This window comes from Fulmarus glacialis, unplaced genomic scaffold, assembly GCF_000690835.1.
Source record: "Fulmarus glacialis isolate BGI_N327 unplaced genomic scaffold, ASM69083v1 scaffold2648, whole genome shotgun sequence".
Classification (NCBI taxonomy): Eukaryota; Metazoa; Chordata; class Aves; order Procellariiformes; family Procellariidae; genus Fulmarus; species Fulmarus glacialis.
The window spans coordinates 7421-21827 of record NW_009229946.1 but is presented as its reverse complement, the minus strand read 5'-3'; the positions used below and the strand labels follow the sequence as shown (position 1 = coordinate 21827).

The 14407-nt window shown below is 45.4% G+C and overlaps 1 protein-coding gene across 1 annotated transcript in view; it reads left to right on the top strand.

Annotated features, from left to right (window-relative positions):
* Window positions 1-13465, top strand: part of BDH1 (3-hydroxybutyrate dehydrogenase, type 1) — a 14542-nt gene extending 1077 nt beyond the window's left edge. Inside the window, exons 2-7 of the mRNA XM_009584013.1 lie at window positions 2092-2164; window positions 3618-3728; window positions 8882-9023; window positions 10621-10773; window positions 12180-12674; window positions 12875-13465. Coding sequence (XP_009582308.1) covers window positions 2092-2164; window positions 3618-3728; window positions 8882-9023; window positions 10621-10773; window positions 12180-12649 — 949 coding nt within the window. The 3' untranslated portion in view covers window positions 12650-12674; window positions 12875-13465. The remainder of the gene's footprint in view (window positions 1-2091; window positions 2165-3617; window positions 3729-8881; window positions 9024-10620; window positions 10774-12179; window positions 12675-12874) is intronic.
* The last annotated feature ends 942 nt before the right edge of the window (window positions 13466-14407 follow it).

The following is a 14407-nucleotide window of genomic DNA, read 5'->3' as shown; positions in this document are numbered from 1 at the left end:
AGGAATCTGCTGTGGCCTTAAAAATACAAATTAATGCTTTATTAACTTGAGAAAAGAATTTTCAGCATATTCTTTTTTTCTTCCTTCTTCTTCTTTTGTTTTGCTTACAGTGTATTTGTGCTTTGTGCGTCTTGTACTCAGGGCAAAAATGTGTTGCATTTTTTGAAGTACCCACAAGCTGCTAAACCTGAAATGGAAATCCAACTGTTCATCTGAAAGGCAGTGTTGTCACTATACCAGTATCTTAATGCATTGAGGTAGCATTTACGTACTTGACTCTTCAAGCTGAGGACTGCCTTTTTCGTGTAACTGAACAAAAGTGAATGCATGCTTACAAGCACAGATTCAATTCAAGGACAATTGGTGCATTTTAAAAGTCTCGGTTGTGGTCTCTGCAATGACAAAAATGGCTCATGGTACATTAGTGTACTGTCGGGGGCTAACATCGCATACGCTTTTTTTTTCCCTGCTGATCAGCAGCCGGCATCTATTTGATGCCCTTGCCTTCAGGTCAAGGTAGGCAGAATGTCAAGTTGTTATTCTCTACAGGTTGTTGTGAATGGAGTGCAGCAAATCAGTGCTCTGCAGTGAAATGGCAGGACCAGACATGACACTGAAAAATAAAAATCAGGTTCATGCAACTAAAAGAAATGTTATGAACATTTCTGGGTACTTTGAGACACACCAAGCAGCTTATTGTTGAGATAAAAGTTCCAAGCCAGGATTGCAGGTCAGTGATGTTAACAGAGACTTGTGTCTGGGGACTGACCTTTGCAGCAATTAAATTGGCTGTAGCTATTTTAAGAGCTGATTGGGCTTGTGACGCTCAAAGTTAGAAAAAGAGCTAAACTGTTGCAGGAAGGTGAGCGGACACCATTGCCTGAGTATAAATCAGCTCCTTTCCCATCTGGTTTAAAGCTTCTGCCCTAGCAGACCCTTTTTCTAGCCTTGTTTTCCCAAGATGCAGCTCAGAGGCTAGAGTGTCTGCAGATTGCTGTTCAGTGTAGCACATGTCACCCTGGGAGCGCCTGTGATGTCTGAGCAGGAGATAATTGTGAATGATTATGCAAATTCACTTAGAAGACAGAAGAGCAGCCTCGAAGATAAGCTCTGCTGAAGGATCGATGTTGTTAGAGGGGCCAGAGGGTAGATGAAGTACAGCAAGTCTAGGGGAAGGCCAGAAGGCTCTGGGAGGGCAATGTCAGTGCCCAAAGCAAAAATGAAAAAGCTGATATAGTCCAGAGAGGTGGCTAGCAGGGACAGAGGCTAGGGTCACTCTGATGTGTTGTCTAGGCCCAGTTTTGATGAATGGGGGCAAGACCTAAGACAGTGTGATGCTACTGGTAGCATAGCTTTTCTAAATAGAATCTCACTCCCTGGAAGTCATTGTTGCTTTGCTCTGGTCTATCTTTGTGAACATGGTTTATCTTCCTGGGGGTGAGACGTGCTATGCGGAGGAGCTTCAGATCTGCATGGCAGGTATTGCTCAAAGACGTAATGTCTCTTAGCTTAAACAGTTGCAAAGAGGGGATATAAAATCTAAGAGTATCTAATGGGTAGTCACTGCAGCAAAGAAGTGTCATCCAAAATGACAGAAGGGTGGAGCTTTGTGTAAAAGCAGTGAGATAGATCCAAGCAAATTTGACCCTAGGCTGAGTATAAGAGACAATGCCACAGCAGAGTACTTTCATCAGACAAATGAATAACTTCCCCTACCCCAGCTTTGTGCAACTCTAAGTGAGAGTGGTTTTGCTGTTGGAAATGAAAACACTGTACTGCCTATTTTGCGGGTGGAAGCAGGTCTGTGCCTCCAGACTGGGAGCTATTTTAGAATTCTTGCTAATATCCAGAGAGCTTCTGCAGCTGGAAATAGCATCAAGGTCTTTTGAGAAACAAATGTTTCATACTGTAGGAAACACACAGGCTCAGACTAAGGAGAACTGTAGACTGGATTCCATCTTCTCAAATGACAATCTACATAATGTATATAGGCAACACTACGTTCCTTTTCATGTGTATGCTGCAGCACCAGGGTACGGACAAGGTATTCCATGCCTGATTATTCTGTTGTTTGGGTTTTTTTTTTAACAGGCCTGTGCAAAGATTTTGCTTCCCTCTCTTGTCCCCATGTGGCAGCCGCTCTTATGCAAGTGAAGTCGATCAGGTGAGTGTGATTGTGGTTTCCAGGAACTAGTTATGCTGAGCTGGGGGTTTAAAATCCCTGAAGCCTGGTGACTAAATTCTTCTTCCCGATTTGCCAGAAAGACTCCAAGCTGGAGCTCTCCAACATACTCCACATTCTTTCCTAGCACAGAGCTTCCACTGACGTAGCACGGTACATGCTGCTACGGATGGAAATAAACAATCAGACTACTGGGTTTTTCTATTTTTGGAACTCACTCAGCAGATGAAATCTTCCACCTTAGAGTGGAGAGAATTTGCATGACAAATTCTTAATAAAGCACTTTTTCTGGAGTATGGTTGTGTAAAGAGACATAAATAAATCGGTATGTCCTCACCTCTTGTTCTGGAGAGTGGGCCTCTTCTTTAACAGCCCTTTCCTTGAAGGCGCTAGCTTGCCAAGAACAGTGCCAGACAAAAAGGAGGGGGATGTTTTGCCCTCTTGACTGTCTTGTGGCACAGAACTCAGCACCGTAGCAGTGCTAGAGCATGCACATATTGCTCCGTAAGCCTGGGACAGAGTCTCAGAGGAATTTGGATATGGCCCTTGCATTGCTGCTGGACTTCCAGTGTGACCCTGATCAGTCCCTGTGTATGCTGAGGAAAGCCAAATTTCTAGTTTGTTAAAAGAGATGAGTTGGAATGAATTGCAAGTAATTATTACCTAATCCCACCGACAGCAGTACCTTGCTGCATGTGTACTTGTTGCTGCTGGAATTTCTGATACACCATGCAATTTTTAACCTGTCACTTAACTGCTGCCTCTCTTTGGGTTAGAAGAACGTGTTTGGAGAAGGAAGGAGGTGTACTTCTCCTATTTAAATTGTAAGTTGGAAAAATAAGAAGGCCAAAAAACAAACAAAAAGACTGATGACCATTTGGTCTTAATTTCAAATATTAAACCCACTTGATTCTCCTTAGCTTTTAAAACCCAGCACTAGAGGGTTTATGTGCTAGAGAGAGAAAGATGAGTGAGCAGTCAATAAGGTTAATCCATATCCTTTCTTCAGTCAAGCTATCTTCCCCACACCCTATGGGCTGCATGGCACAGAATAGTGGACTCCTGCCTGCTTTCCTGCTGAAGGGAAAACATTTCTTGGGAACTGTCTGGTATATTTTCAGATTTCAAGATGGGTGTGAACTGCCGGAGAATGGTGGTTTGCTTGGACTCTTTGCCTTGAGAGTCTGTTGCCAGAGGTGCTGAACTTCTCTTTGTGTTGGGAGGACAGTGATCCTGCCTCACTTGAGTGAACTCGGTATGAAACCTTCGTTGCTTGTCTGCAGGAGGCACTGGGTGGCAGTAGCTGGCAATGAGTGTAGAGAACATCCCTGGAACAGACTGCTCCTGGCCAAGGACATGGTTTTGTTCTGTGCACTGCAAATCACTGATTTCAAATACTCAATTCCAGTGTGTTTTGTTCTGTTTTGTTTTGCAGATTGGCAGCAGAGCTGTGCTTATAACAGGTTGTGACTCAGGGTTTGGATTTGCCTTGGCCAAGCACCTCCATGCCAAAGGCTTCATTATTTATGCTGGCTGCCTGCAAAAGGTAGGGAAAACAAAAACTGTATTCTTCACCTGTGGCACATGCACAGCCACGTAGCAAATCCAGCCTTCCCTCTCCACTCTGTACAGCTTTCTGCCAAGGAGAGGGAGGGTGGTTGGTAGCCCAAAGAGAAAGACGTGGGTGCTTGAATTTCATAGAGCATAACCTGGTCTAGACCAGAACCAGGACTGAACGGTATCTATGGAGGTTCTTATTTGAATCCCAACATTGTGGTCTGTTCCATATCTGATGGACTGGAACCTCAAATCTGATTTTATAAGCAAATTTTGGGATCAGGTTGAGACTGGACCTTTGGCCCTGCTCTCAGACTATACATATTTACGCAGGGTTTATTTTGATTGATTGTGACACACACCAAGCCACCAGTGATTTTATGGCATGTGGTATGAGCATATTTTTCTATATTCATGAGTACAGCCATGCCTCAGTGTGTATTGAGGGTCTCCTGAAATCACTTGTGAAGGCAACAGAGTTCCACTAGTGCAAATGAGAACAGAATGAGGCCACAAATAGCTTCGTGACGCAGTCCTGATACACTCTCCAGGAGCGCTCTGTATGGCAGTCAGAGATGCCTGGTCATGGAGAATAGGAGAGAGCGTTACCTTTTCTCTCCTTATGAAGCACTGCACTTTTTTGGCTGCATGGCCATTTCCCAACAGAAACAAACTTACTCCTCGGGATATCCTGGGGTGGGTCAGTTATTTTGATCTTTTAGCTCACTCATCACTATAAATGTATCTTGAATAGTTATATTATTTAAAGAGAATTTGCCAGGTGTTTTTTAATGTTATCAATACTCTTTCAGCTGTTAATTTTTCCATTATTACTAAGTTTTGCTTAAATTATTAGTTTCTTTCTGCTGCATTTTGTCAAAAGAGAAGTTTGTGTTTCGATGTGGTGTCCCTTGTGGTGTCTCAGCTTTGAGTCAAGGGTTTATTTATTAACCTGGGCTCCCTCTACAGGCTTCAGAGCAGAACAAGACACTTCTTACAAACTGCTGCTTTTCAAAAGGTGTCAAGGAGAGGGTAGATGAGTACTTTTTCTGCAGATGTTTCTACTCAGCTTTTGTAACTGAATATCAACATTAGAGAATAGAAGAACGTTGCAGACTTAAAAACCACTGTTTAGAATAATAACCTGCCTCTATGTTGACAGGAGCCAAAAATTTCAGAGCTGCAAAGTTACTTCTGGGTTTCACTTCCTCTGCCTGAGCTGCCAGAAAGACACGATTTTCAGTGAGCATGTCTTTAACTGTCACTGAAACCTCCCTTCGATTTTCCTGTCTTCAGTACTCATTCTACTGAATGCATGTTAGTGGAAAATCTTGGCCTCTGACAATTTTAGCATAAGATGACATGCAGCAGCATGCCAGAACTCTTTTAGGCTTTAGGATCAATATTTATTTCCTCACCAAAAATCAGCAGAAAGCTTTGCTGTATCACTGTGTAATTAAATATTGCTTCTTTAGCTGGACTCACATTCCATGTTCCAAAATCTGTGTGACTATGGCAAGGCTGGTAACAGCAGTTACAATCAGAAAAACACTGTAAAATGCCAAAGCTCCTTAGTTAACACGTTGGCATCCTATGTGTCTTCAGGCCATATACTTTATGTAGAACTGCTCTGTTGAACTAAAACAACTCCAGGAGACAGAGCTGATTTCTCATTGTGCCACAGGCTTCACTAGCAAAATCACAAGCAGACTTCTGATCAGAGTGTAAATATTGTTGGTGCTGATTTTAGGGACAGAAAAAGCCTGGTGTGTTTTTAGATGCCAGATAGAAGTGGAGGTAGAAATAAGCATCATCTTTTGCTTGGGGGTGTATTTGACCTAGCCCTGACAGAGAGGAAATTACTATGAAACTTCAGTGTTACTTTCATGGGACTGTTTTTCACAGCTGCACATCAGAAGCATACTCCAGCTTGGGGAGCCATCGTGTCCTCAGGGTACGCACTGTTCTTAGGAACGTCATGTCCTTATTGCAGATTAAAAGTGTGTGCAGTGCTGACTCTTCATCAGGAAAGGTTTCCTAGAGTGGCCAGATCCTGAGCGCCTGACTGTATTTTTACTGAAGGAAACCTGAGAGAAGTGTTCAGAGTCACGACTAAGGGGAGCCCAAGGATGGATCTGTGCTAAGTGTGCTATTTCACACACATTCCTCCTAACATTTTCACTGGCAAATATATTCGTGTGAGAGTTGTGTTGATGCTTCATTGCCAAAAGACAGTGGTAGACTGGATCCAATGAACGATCACGCTGCAGCTGTCTTATTTTTCCCTCTTTGGTTAATAGCTGGAGGAGCCAGCTGACACAAGATGAAGAAGGTATTTTTCCATCAGTATCTGTTACCAGTGGACATATGTGATGTTTGTCACGGCTGTCAGGAGTGTGGTGGAACCCCTGTTTGCTTTGCTTTGTGTGCTTAGGCCTGTTGGGGCTTGCAGGGGGATGATAAGGCAGAGGTTATCTGAGCAAGCCAGCATGCAGGCCAGTTACTGTAGGGCTCAACAAGAGTGCTCAGAGCCACAGGGTGTTACATACCACTTCAAGGAAACACTGATAAAGATACAAGCTGAAGCCCATGGGCCCTAGAAGGTGACTATGGAAAGAGGAAGATGAGGCAGCGGTGTGCTTTTTGCAAGAGCTGGGTCCTCTTACCATGGGGCCAGTGGACCCTGGGACTGACAGCAGAGATGTACTGGTCTCTTGGCGTAGCATGAGAAGGTCCTTCTACTGCTGTGTATGGGCCCGGGGGTTGTGGGACAGGCTGCGTCCCATGCCGGGAGAGCATGACACAATCACAGGGTGCCTGACTTAAATACCACCCATCTGCCCTTTCTGAAGAGCCAAGGGAATGGCCCTGTGGGTCTGGGTTAATGCCCAGAGTCCAAGCTCCAGATCCCAGCCCAGGGGTCCCTGTCCAAGCACCTAGCTGCATGTGGGTGGGAGGGCAGGAGGGATGTTGGCTTGCTGAGCCAACCCTGTAAGGGTGGAAGAAGAGGATGCTGTGAAGATCCCCGTAGAGCTTACGAGGCCTCGGAGGTTGGTGTGTTGCTGTGGCCCAGAGATTTTGTAGCACCTCGCAGACCTGGGATCGAGGAAAGAAGCACCTTGGCCTTATTGTTCTTCCTCTTCCCTTTAGCCATATCTGCTGTTTCCAAGGGACTTGCATGCTTGCATTTGCTGATTCCCTATTGGCGTTCCCACATGTGCCACTTGTATGCTTTTCAATGTTTTGCCATACACACTGACTTCGGCACCACAGTGCCTTTGAGTGGGCAGCAAACTTAGCACAAAACTATTTTCAGTCGCCATTAGACGCAAACACCACTAAGCTGTGCATGGGACTTTTAACTGCTCCATTTTCTATGTGTTATGCTTCCGCGTGAAGAGAGTGCAGTAGTTGCCTTTTCTTAAGGACAAACGCTAACCGGTATTAACAGTCTGCAGTGGAATAAGGAAGGGTGGAGAAGAAGACAGAGGAGACATCAGGTACTTTAGTGAACTGTTTGTGAGCACAGCAGATAAGCCCAGGAATGAGAGGAGCCAAGAGAAGGTGTTTTGGAAGACCAGGTGGCACAGAGACAGGGGGATGTATGGCCACCCTCATGTGATATCTAAAGTGTGATGTCTGAAGGGGGCTCTCACTCTGGGGGTGGCAAATGGGCAGCCTGGGTTCAGACTGCGGAGACGAGCACCATCTCATTGACAGCTGACTACTGATAGTCTCTGACAGGGAGCGCCTGTGGCTCGAGGTGTTTAGAATGAGCTAATGTCATTCAGCTGTCAGGAAACAGCCCTGCCATGAAGAACTGACCTGTTCCAGGTCAGAGGAAAAAAAACTATCTATCCAAAAAAGCCTTGTCTATCACATCTGCCTTGTAAAAGCTCAGGAGTGAATGATGCTTGCCTGCTGATGCTGACACAGCAATTGGGGCTACCTGGAGGGTTGAGTGATGGGGGAAGAAGAGCTGAGCAGCCGTCAGATGATCCTGTGGGACATGCTCCATGGCTAGCCTGTTAATGGGGAGTAAAAGATTTCTAGTGAGGGATGATGTTGAGGGGGACAGAGGGGGTTTCTTACAGCAAAGACAGGGATGCTCCCAAAGAGTGATTATTTTCAGAGCTAGACCTCACCATCCTCTTACAAAAGTACCGTGGAGTGGCCAGCACAGTCCAGTAGCTTATAACCATGGGAGTGATTCAGGGGTAGTCCCAAACTCATATTAATATCCCATGTCTGTGTCCTGGAACCACCATAGCCAGGCTTCACCACTGTGAAGGGACTACCTCTGGGCATGGCAGCCTTGTTGCTAGCAGCGTCTAGCCCATCTGAAAGGTATCTCGAGGGTTGGCCACAGTTACATGGCTGGGCTGTGAGTGGATCTGTGTATACTGGGGAAATCTGTTGTTCTAAGCTGGCAAAAAAGGAGTGGAGATGGGAAACGGGAGTGAGAAAAAGCTCATGGGGGGAGGCAGAGAAAAGAGTAAGATGCTGGTGGGAATTGCTAGGAGGCAACCTGTCCAGGCATCTGATGATCAGACTCTGTAGGAGTCTGTTGAAGGCAGTAGGTAGGTTTCCAGGCAGTGGGACCTGCGTGCATAGATCAACCGAAGGGAGAGAGTAGTGGGCAGGCAGTCTCTCTTCTAGGACTGTCACTCCCAGAGCTGGCAACGTGATTGAGAAGCACATGCAACGTACATGTGCAGCCACTCACCGGCTATTTTATATCATTCCCTCGCCAAGCTATTTTGCTTGTATGCAAGCGAAAGTGAGGATGGCACCACATTCCCACCACTGCAGTAGTGGGGCATAGCTTGATCTCAGGAGCTTGTACTGGGCAAAAGTTGCCTTGCTGGGGCAGATCCAGCTCTGGCTGCTTTCTTGGTGGTCAAAGCAGTTTGCCCCAGCTGACTTGGTGGCAGGGCTCATGGTCAGATGGAGACGCTCGAGGAATGGTGTTCTGCTGCAGGAGCAGTCCTGTCTGTTCCCCATCCGCAGAGCTGCAGGACTGTCCTGATTATTCTGTGACTGCCCTGTGCACTCTTTTGCTTGATTTGATGGCTGATATGCATTTGATCTTCTACACAAGCTCTTTGGCCAGATTCAAACCAGCACTTTCTTCCCCTCTAGGTCAAAGGAGATGGTGGCTCCAAGGATCTGGACAACATGAAAAGTGATCGAATGAGAACTGTCCAGCTCAATGTCTGTGACAGCAAAGAAGTGGACCGAGCAGTGGAGCACGTGAATAGCAGCCTGGAGGACCCAGAGAAAGGTAGGTGCATGCAATGGGCTCTGAGGTCACATAGGTGGCAGGAGCTCCCTCAGCTGGGCTCTGAGAGCATTTTCAGGGCATATTTCACAAGCTGAGCGTATGATTGAAGGGCACAAAGCTTTGAGGAGCAGCAGCGCAGAGCAAATGGCCTGCTTAAATGTTGTGTCATATCAGAAAGCAGCTTCCCACTTCAGACACCATCTACAAAGAAAACTGCTTTTTTCTCCACAAGCTTCTATAGGGAGAAATTAGCAGAAATCAGGGTGGTGTTCGAGGCCCTGGGATTAGTGCTTTATTCCTGTGACCTGAAGTTTATTCTGACTCCCTTTATGTTCTAAAACCTGGCCAGTGCCCAAAGATTGGGGATTAGCAGCAGAAATGTCTCCCGAAAACTTTTGAAAGGCAAGGGAAATGGACAGGTTTCCCAAAGGATTTCCCATGAAGCCAGCTGAGTATTAATTAATGCCATTGCAGATATTACCATATATTACAGATTTCAGAGTTCTGGGGGTAGCTGTAACTGACTTTCTTAGCCTGCCTACCTCATTCTGCTGAGGTGATGACAGCAAATTCTGCTCCAGTACTGTGAAAATCCCAGTTGCTCATGCATTCCTGAAATCTTTCCACCCTTTGGTGAACTACATTTTTCCCCTGTAGAACATCCACACTTTAACCCATGAAGGTTGTTTAAAAGCAGAACCACCAGTAATGTTTTATGTTGGATTTTGCATAAACCTATTTCTTTTACTTTTCTTTGTATTTAATTTTTATATATGAATCTTCTATATAAATTAAGTTTTCTAGCCCTGTATTCTCAAGCATAGGCTAGGATGAAGTTGCCTTTTGGGGGCTGCTTCTGAGAACACAAATCTGGACGCAGTCAGTCAACAGATAACAGTGAGTTTTTCTACACAGCAGAGAGAAGCCATCCCGGACCTTTCTCAGTCTGTTTCCTTTGCAATTAGAATATTATATGAAGTGAGTTCATTTGGTTCCAAATTCCTTTTAAATCTTTCTTTTCATTGCCAAATGAGTTGGTAGCTTCAGTTGTTGCCATCTTGGTTGCAGCAGAATAAAAGGGAGAGGCCGTGGCATGTGTGCCCACCCATGTCCACCCATGCCCACATCCCCCTTCCCAGCATTGCCGACATTCTAGTTCTTATGGTGACACAAGGGATTTTACTTTGAAAGAATTACTTTTTTGTTTCTTACAAGGTCTTTCCTATTCTTATTATTTGCATTTAGAGACTATATTTTGCTTCTTTTAAAAAATCATGATGGATAAAAAGAGAATGGCAAGGAGAACAGCTTAGACAAGGCTGAAGTTCTCTGTTTGTTGGCTCAGAACTTCCTGGGGAGCCTTATTCGTGGTACTTTGTGGCTGCAGTGTTGGGCAGTACAGTCAGATCCTGATTGTGGTTATATTTGCTCAGGAGGCTGAGGTTCGTTCTGCACTCTCCTCTGTCTGGCTTTCATCTTTACAGGTCTTAATGAAAAGCTCTGTTGTGTGGTTCCGTAATCTATTAGCAAGGCCTTTTCCAAGCTGCTCTCATTAGTGTCCCAGAGGGAAAGCTTTCTGCTTGATTTTGTCTTCCAGGGCTCTGGGGGCTGGTTAACAATGCTGGGATCTCCACATTCGGGGAAGTAGAGTTCACAAGCATGGACACCTACATGGAGGTAGCTGAAGTGAATCTGTGGGGGACTGTGCGAACCACCAAGGCTTTCCTCCCACTCATCCGGAGGTCAAAGGGTGAGTGATCTCCTCCGGACCGGCACTTCCTGGAGCAGGTCTCCCGTCCTGCCCCGTGTCTTGCTGTGTTAGAGGCCAAAAGATGTATTAAGCTTGTCTCTGCACCATTGGCCACCTTCATACCTTTACAGAGAGAATGTGACCCACAGCATACACACAAATGACAGATTTCCTAACCACTCGGAGTTACACAGCAAGGCAGCAGTCCTGAAAACCAGTTATTATTTCTTTCCCATCTGTGCTGCCTTCTCCTGCAACATCCCTCGCAAGATCTAATCCATCATATCTTCTTTTACCTGTTCAGAAGCTGCAGCTCACCATAATTTCCAGTGCCAGGAGCAATCCTCCCCTCTATACAAAAACCAGCTGTGCCAGTGCTGGGCCGGGTGGGCAGCAGCAGCGTACTATGATATGCATCTTGCAAGGAAGTTGTCAGCTGTGCGCTGTGTTACTTTGGGAGCTTGTAACATATGAGAGGTGAGGTTTGTACAAGAAAGGAACACAGAGCTGGAGCTCGCATGGGTCTCGGGCATAAAGGGGCAAAAGCTTTCCTGTACTGGGGCCAACTACCTGACTAAATGAGAATATTTTTTACCTTGAGACATCCACAGACATTAAAAATGTTGGTTTCATAGTCCTGTGCTGCAGATCTGGGCTGTATGTGGCCCAGGGAGCATTTCTTACACCATGGAAAGGTATCCATTTCTGTGGTCAAAGTTTCTTTTTCTAACCCAACTCAGCAATGAGCACTGATAGAAAGTACAGAGAACTGCAACCTCTTATTAGACTGCAGCATCCACAATCTCCTACCAGCAGTCTTCCCAAACAAAATGGATGGCTTCTGGAGAGGAGAAAGGCTCCAGCTCTGTGCCCGGAGCCATAATCCAGCTGTCACACAGAAAAGGGTGCAGTGGACTTAGACTGCTCTGCTGATTGTGGTGCAGGAGCAATCCATTCCCTTTTAAGAGGCAGAACTATAAGCCACCATTGGGCTCCTAGATTTTGTGCCTTTGACTTGCAAATAAACAAGCTCAGCCTTGGTGCCAGAGGCTTTCTCTGCTGCAGCTTCTTCATGTCTGGGCTCAGCCCTGATTGCTGCTGAGCAATCCTGTTTCCCACCGTGCAGGTTCTGTCAGCCTCTTCTGTGTTCCCTGTAGCGCTGAGCTTTGTGTATCGCCATGTGCCTGTGCCCTCAGGTATAACGAGCCAGGGAGCACAAGCAATGGGCTTGTTCTCCTGCCCGAAGGCCGTTGCATAGAACAGCAATGCTTGGATAGAGCCAGCAGCAGGTCTGCCAGGCAGCCCTTAGATATGCACGTTCAGAAATCTATTGGGTGGTACGTGTCAGGTATCTGCTTTGGATCAGGTACCACGGCTCAGCTGTGCTTTGCCTGGCCTCTGCCTAGGTCGTGTGGTGAACATCAGTAGCATGATGGGTCGGATGGGCAGTCCTGCCCGGTCACCGTACTGCATCACCAAGTTTGGCGTGGAAGCCTTCTCCGACTGCCTGCGGTACGAAATGCAGCCCCAGGGAGTAATGGTCAGCATCGTGGAGCCTGGCAACTTCATAGCTGCCACCAACCTGTACAGCCCCGAGCGAATCAAAGCCATAGCCGACAAAATGTGGGACGAGCTCCCTGAGATAGTGCGCAAAGACTATGGCAGGAAGTACTTCGATGAGCAGGTCAGCAAGATGGAGACGTACTGCAACAGCGGCTCGACAGACACCTCACCGGTCATCGAAAGCGTTGCCCATGCGCTCAGCTCCACGACCCCTTACACCCGCTACCACCCCATGGATTACTACTGGTGGCTGCGCATGCAGATCATGACACACATGCCTGCTGCCATTTCAGATCGGCTGTATGTCTATTGAGGCCTCGTGCTCCTAAGCTACCCAGGTGGGAAATTTGTTTTAAAGAGAGCATTGTACACACTTTCCATTAGTCGTTTTTAAATTTTTCTAACCTCATTTCAGAGTACTGTATTTTAGCTCTAAAGGGTTCCTTTAAACATCTGACATAACCTAAAGGGCAGTAATTTGCGACCATTTCAGATCGGCTGTATGTCTATTGAGGCCTCGTGCTCCTAAGCTACCCAGGTGGGAAATTTGTTTTAAAGAGAGCATTGTACACACTTTCCATTAGTCGTTTTTAAATTTTTCTAACCTCATTTCAGAGTACTGTATTTTAGCTCTAAAGGGTTCCTTTAAACATCTGACATAACCTAAAGGGCAGTAATTTGCGAGGGATGCTTCATACATTATGTTTGTGCAGGGACATTGATTCTTTGCTATTTATTTAATGTAATCATTTTTTTTTCACCTCAAATGTCAAGTTAAAATCATCATTTAAACTGCAATTGCTCTGAAGTGTTTTCAGAATAATTTCTGCTTATGGCTGAACACAGTCTTCACAATTCCTGCCTGGGATGCAGCCTTCACAGCATTAAACAGAGGCTCTCCATGCTGTAATGGCAAACCACTGCTTCCGGATGATAAAGACTGTCCAACAGACTTTTCCAGGCCTGGTCACAGTAGCCCAAGGCAGAGCAGAGACTTCTTTAATTTGGGGATCAGAATGCTTGAGGTGCTGAAACTGAGCAGCTGACCCTGTCTCTTTCTCTCTTAGAATTATACTGATGAAACCTTAGAGAAAAGGAACCAGTATGCTTTTCTTGTATGCTTTCTTGCAAAGGAGTTCAGCGATTCAGGGACTCAATCCTGCAGACCTTTTCCTAAGAAACAGTAGTTTCTTACTCGTATGAGCATTCCCATGAATGTGAGCAGCTTTACGCACAGGACTGCAGGCATCAGGATTGGCCCATAGTAACATTTACCTTCTCTTAACAGTAATTGAATGTCAACTCCAGACTTAGTTTGGAGAACGGTTTCACTCCAGCTCCTATAATTTGTGAGGATGACCGCTGAGCAGAGGGAAGCAGAGAAGGTTATAGTCACATCAGCAAATGCCGTTCTTACCAGGGACCTCAGAGTTACACCCGAAGTATTTGTACAGCACCTTGCACAGAAGGCCTTAACCCTGACCGGGGCCTCTAGGCGCTATTGCAGTGCAGGTGACAGTAACAATAATAGCTTTCATTGAAGGAGTCACTGAGCTGAAATACATCTAACATGATATAAACCTAACAGAACGTCCATAACAATAAAGTTAACTTTAAGAGCAGTTTCATTTCCATGATGGTTGTTTACATGTCTGAGAAACATTTGTTTTGTACTGTAAGAAAAGAAAAGAAAAAAACCATAAAAGATCCTTTCATGGGAAAATGCGGAAAGAGTTAATATTTTTTAAGCTTGAAAGGCAAAAATTAAACAAGTAATTAAAATACCATCGTTAGCAAAGTTAAAGAGAAGGGATCTCACGTGCTCTAGTAACATACCGTGACATGATCAAACTCCTTTGGCTTAATAAATGTATACATGAATGCTAACACAATTCAGAGGCTCCCTCTCTTTATTTTTTTAATATTTAAGGTGAAAAGCTCATGTTGGTTAGTGGTGTCTTTTTCAGTTTGGTGAGGTTCATGCCTGTTATGCATACACACTGCATTCAGAGGCTGCTTCACAGTCTTGGGTCTTACATGTCCGTGTTGGATAGTGCAAGACTTCTGTAGG